This window comes from Poecilia latipinna, unplaced genomic scaffold (genome assembly GCF_001443285.1).
Source record: "Poecilia latipinna isolate Pla-1442-1.1 unplaced genomic scaffold, P_latipinna-1.0 Scaffold695, whole genome shotgun sequence".
In the NCBI taxonomy this organism is placed as follows: Eukaryota; Metazoa; Chordata; class Actinopteri; order Cyprinodontiformes; family Poeciliidae; genus Poecilia; species Poecilia latipinna.
In genome coordinates, this window is record NW_015113311.1 from 78,500 (window position 1) to 83,887 (window position 5,388).

At 38.6% G+C, this 5,388-nt stretch overlaps 1 protein-coding gene across 1 annotated transcript in view; it reads left to right on the forward strand.

The window, feature by feature from the left end:
- LOC106954982 (gastrula zinc finger protein XlCGF8.2DB-like) overlaps window positions 1–5,123 on the forward strand; it is a 79,775-nt gene extending 74,652 nt beyond the window's left edge. The window contains exon 4 of the mRNA XM_015044878.1: window positions 4,718–5,123. Coding sequence (XP_014900364.1) covers window positions 4,718–4,851 — 134 coding nt within the window. The 3' untranslated portion in view covers window positions 4,852–5,123. The remainder of the gene's footprint in view (window positions 1–4,717) is intronic.
- The last annotated feature ends 265 nt before the right edge of the window (window positions 5,124–5,388 follow it).

A 5,388-nucleotide genomic window follows, 5' to 3' on the forward strand; every position in this document is an offset into this window, starting at 1 on the left:
TAGGAAAGGTTCTTATCTGAAGAAAAAAACTGTAAAACATGTTGCGGGATGTAGGAGATACGAATCAGAGGACAATATTAACTTTGGATTTGTGAAAACTGAAATACTAATATTGTATTTGTTTTATTTAGATAAAGTAGAAGAAAACATTTTACGTTTTTCAAAGAGAAGTGGTATTGTTTTATGAGAAATCTTTAGATGTAATGATCGTATGATCCGCAAGGTGGCGGTAATGCAATGACATGAAAGCCGACAGTCATAAAATCCCAAAGAAGAAGAAGAGGAAAAGAATTAGGAGGAGGAAGAAGATAAAGAGCACGACTTTTCTGTTGAATGTTTGAGTGTTTCTCAAAAAAGAAGATTTTTTGTTTTTTTAAAAATTCTGGGATCATTATGAGAATTTGAGGTAGAGATATTAGGACCCGATAGATGGCAGTAGTGCAACAATAATGGATGCAAGCTGCCGTTGAAATCAAGAAGAAGAAAGAGAAGGAGGAAGAAGACAGCACGCGGTCTGTCCTGTTGAATGTTTCTCTAAAAATATCTTCAGTCCAGCTTAAACTAGTTTATCAACGAGCGGTTAACTGCTGCTGAAGAAACATTTACAGAGTTTAAAGAAATCATGGTCAAGTCGGAGGAAGAGATGGATGATCAGCGCAGACTGCTGGATTTCTCCCGGACTCCCCGGATTATTTTACACCGAATAGGTAGGAAACAGCAGCGTTTGGATGCAGGTTAAGGTCTGCGCCTTTCTGTATGAGGATCATTTCAGTAAATGTTCTTTTCCCGTATAAATGTTTTATTAGCCCTCGCGTGTAACTTTGTGTAACTCGGCCTCCTGGCATGCTTTTATTCACGTGTGTGAGTATCGCCGTGAGTTGTGCGTCTCGTTTATCATTTCGTACAGCACCTAGTCTGTGTGTGTGTGTGTGTGTGTGTGTGTGTGTGTGTGTGTGTGTGTGTGCGCGCGCGCATAATAAATCATCCTTTTGTCACACAGCTATTCTGTAAGCTACTTATTGTGTACATAAAAACATGGTCAAGTCTGAAACGTTTGCACCAAAGTACACTTGTGTTTTTCCCCATTGCTACTGCTAATTAGCATTAGCATTAATGCTAAGTATGGCTAATGCGAAGTAGCAATACTGTTATGTTATGTGTACTGTTATGTCACCACGGTAAGCTGTGAGACGCATGGCGGTAGGAAGGGTACAACAAAGAACAATGATTTTGTGCGAGATTCTCATTTATTGGACCGTCACAAACTCGCGGCACAACGTACGACGCAACAGTTGGTCAACATGAGAACAGACACATTCTACATGTCATGATATGAATTATCGAGTGAGGTTACACCACAGTGACCGATGGCTAAATTAGGGTTAGAGTGGGTTTTGATGTCTCCGATGTTTTTATCTTTTCATCTATTTATTTAAAAAATAGACTTTAATCGACTCTAGTTTAAAAACTACAACTAGACTCTTCAAACCTGGGCTGGGTAATACTTCTCTAATAGCAGAATATTTAGAACCATGTTTGAGATTTGTGAAACTTTTATCTGATTTGTGAAACTTTTTCATAATTTGTTAAACTTTGAGAAATGGTGATTTCAGTCCCTTTTTTGCTTCTGGATCACACTAGACCTTCTGCAGCTCCGAAACTTTCCCTTTTTCTCATAATCTCCATGATAAAATTACACATTTCTTATTTGGTATGTTAAAGTTAAATGATTTTGTAATAACAATAAAATCAGCTAATAAAAAACATAAATTGGACAGTAAACAAGAATATTTACAGTCTACAAATAATCCATATGCAGAATTCACTGTAACGTTTTTGTATTAATTCAGTTTACAGTTATTGGTTGTGTTTCAGTACAAATAATGAAAAAGTTTCACAAATCCCAAACCTGGTCCTAAATATTCTGCTACTAGTTGAGAATAATCCGGTGCTGGTTTGAAATGTCTAGGTGTTGTAGTGTTGGAGCTGGGTCAGTTCTAGTGTGGTCCAGATGCAAAAAAAGTGGTAAAATCAACCTTTATTGAGGTTTCACAAATCCGATAAAGTTTAATAAAACCCAAATATGGTTTTAAATATTCTGCTATTACAGTAGAATAATCCAGTCCAAATTTGAAGAGTCCAGGTGTTTCTAAACTAGAGTCAATTAAAGATGCGGAAGGTAGTGAAAAATTGGGTGGAATAGCCCTTTAGCCATTTCCCAAATCGGAAGCTGGACTTGGAAACCAACTTAAGCTTCGTGTAGACATGCCGGTCGGGAATAGATGTCTGACCAAGTATGAAAATTTAGAGTTTCATATATTGCCATGGTATCTGTGGTTGATCGAGGAAAGGATAATTTTCTTCTCTGTCTGGAGTGTGTATGTTGCTTCATGCTCCACGTCGAAGATCAACAAAACCCAGAAATACTGATGTGAAATAGAATTGGTGTTCTTTTTTTTTTTCCACACACGCATATTATAGTGTGGCTCTAAGAGAAACTCAATCGTGCAAAACACAAATCGTACAAAACAGAGTTGGTGGGGAGGTAAAAAATAAATCTTTATTCGCACGTAAGGAAGAATACACACACATATACATATGTGTATGTAGATTGTTGTGATTGTAATTCCTGCTCGGTAAACTAGTAGCCTCTGGTGGATTATCAACATTGTTGGCTCACAACAGGCTGACGACGTCCGTCAATAAACCTGCTGCAACCTACATCTTATGTCTTTGGCCAACAATTTTTATTTTTGTCTTGTGATTTTGTCCCTCGCGCTGCATCAGGAAACAAAGTGCCGATTCTTCATGTTTGTTGTTAGTTTTGTCGTCATCGCCGTATTTGTGAACCGGAGTGGGAAAGAGAGTTTGTGGCGAAGTGTGAAATGAAAACGGGCCATCTCCCCACGTGTCGAACGACACATTTGTGCAATCATAACCGCATCACCCAGGTCGCTCAGTCCGACGCCATCAGGATTCACCTCGACTACACCGACGGAAACCACGTGAAACGCTAGAGCAGACGGCCGGGGTTGGAAACAAAACAACTGCTGCTTCTGTATAGATTGCAAACGTGAAATTGAGGCTTTATCCAGGCAGGTAAAAAGGGCATTTCAGTACTCTAGACGAGATGATACAACAGCATGAATGATTTTCTCTAGGTCAACTCTGGAGACCTTTGGTCTGAGTTTAGAAATGTTTCTTAAGAACTGTTTTAATTTCTTAATAAATTAAAAATATTTTTTAATGTTTTCATTTGAGAATTCTCCAATTGTCAGCTGGATTTGTCAACTGACCTGTCTCTCTGTCTGCGCTCTTGAATTTTTAGGTGTGGGTTTTTTCTTTTTCATTTCTGTCGTAAACGAACAATTTCTCCCATTTACTTCAGTAAAGTTGACAATTGCTCTTTTCCACTGTTTTCTTCTCCAGATTCTCTGCAGTGTAACATTTGTAACCAGGAGAGGAGATCCACTCTGGACCAGGAGGAGTTAGAACCTCTGCATGTGAAACAAGAACAGGAGGATCTAAAACACCATCAGATAAAAGTGGAAGAGAAAGAACGATATCAAACAGGTCAGGTTTGATTATTATTAAGGTGATCAAGGTGTGCAGTATTTAAGTAACTGCAAAATGTACAAGGCTATATTGATCATGTTGATGGTTTATTAGCATTCAGATGGTGCAGAATGACCATCCTGGATCTCTGAACAGAACTTGTGCCGGTGCAGCTGAAGCTGCTGACAGTTCAGTCAGTCATCTTTCAGTCGAGCCATGCAAATGAATTCACCTTTATGTAGAGAAAGTGTCTCCATTCTGTAAATGTCCAGCTTATATGTGGAATGCACTTAGTGGCACGTTGACCTGATGCAACACAATCCCATCTGGAACAAACTTCCACATTCACCACAAAGGACTCTCTGTCTTTACATCCTGGCTGAACGCTCCGGCCTCCACACAAACATTTCCTCTTGAATTAACCAACTTCCTTTAAAATGAATTATTTTTGTGGAGTGAACTGTGGAGTGAAATGCACCTTCAATAAAATTTATAATTATTATCGTTAGAACTCCTGAGAAGAAAGGACCACTGCCATAGTTGCTGGTGGAAGTATTCCAGGTATATAAACTAGTTTACAGATGTATTTATGGGTGGGAACAAGGCAGACCAGAAGCTGCTCTATATTTCTGGTAAATTGGGATATAGAAAGGAAAGATGAGCAGCTATTTGCATGCGCATGTTTTTATACATGTGAATTTTTTATGCGCCACTTTTCTTTTCTCCATATGCCAATTTTTTGTGTAAAAGCTGCACATAAGGAGACCCCTGGCCATTAGAGAAGTCTCCAAAGATCAACTGGATATGTGAACTGATCTCTTTCCTCACTTGAATTTTTTGTTGTGGGGTTTTTTTTTTTTTTTGAGATTTCTCTCTTAAATGATGAAAGTTTTTCATTTACTTCAATTAAGTTAATTCCTCTTTTTCTGTTTTCTTCTCCAGATTCTCTGCAGTATAACATTTATAAGCAGGAGAGGAGATCCACTCTGGACCAGGAGGAGTTAGAACCTCTGCAGGTGAAACAAGAACAGGAAGAACCAGAAGATCAACAAATAAAACAAGAGCAGGAGGATCTAGAACATCATCAGATAAAAGTGGAAGTGGAAGAAGTTTACTGCAGTCAGGATGAAGAACAGATTGAGCTGAAACAGGACACTGATACCTGCATGGTGGTTCCTGTTGATGAGCAAACATCTCACACTGAATCAGAAACAAACAGGAACCAAGTCATCTTCCAGGAAGCTGCTGAAGCTGAGAACCAAAATCAGGAAAGAAGAAAACCTTTCTCATGTGTGACCTGTGGAAAACGTTTTGCTTTCAGATCTGCTTTTGAGGCTCACATGAGAACTCATATGGGTGAAAAGCCGTTTTCTTATGTGAACTATGGAAAATGTTTTAGTCAAAAAGAGGTTTTAACTAACCACATGAGGTGTCACAAAAGTGAAAAGCCGTTTTCTTGTGTGACCTGTGGAAAAAGTTTTAGACTAAAACGTCTATTAACTCAGCACATCAGGATTCACACTGGTGAAAAGCCATTTTCATGTGTGAACTGTGGAAAAGGTTTTAGTCTTAAACAGCTTTTAACACGGCACATGATGATTCACACTGGTGAAAAGCCGTTTTCATGTGTGAACTGTGGAAAAGGTTTTGGTCAAAAACGTTTTTTAACTCGGCACATGAGGATTCACACTGGTGAAAAGCCGTTTTCTTGTGGGAACTGTAGAAAATGTTTTAGTCAAAAAACAAATTTAACTGAGCACATGAGGATTCACACTGGTGAAAAGCCATTTTCATGTGTGACCTGTGGAAAAGGTTTTAGTCTAAAACCGAATT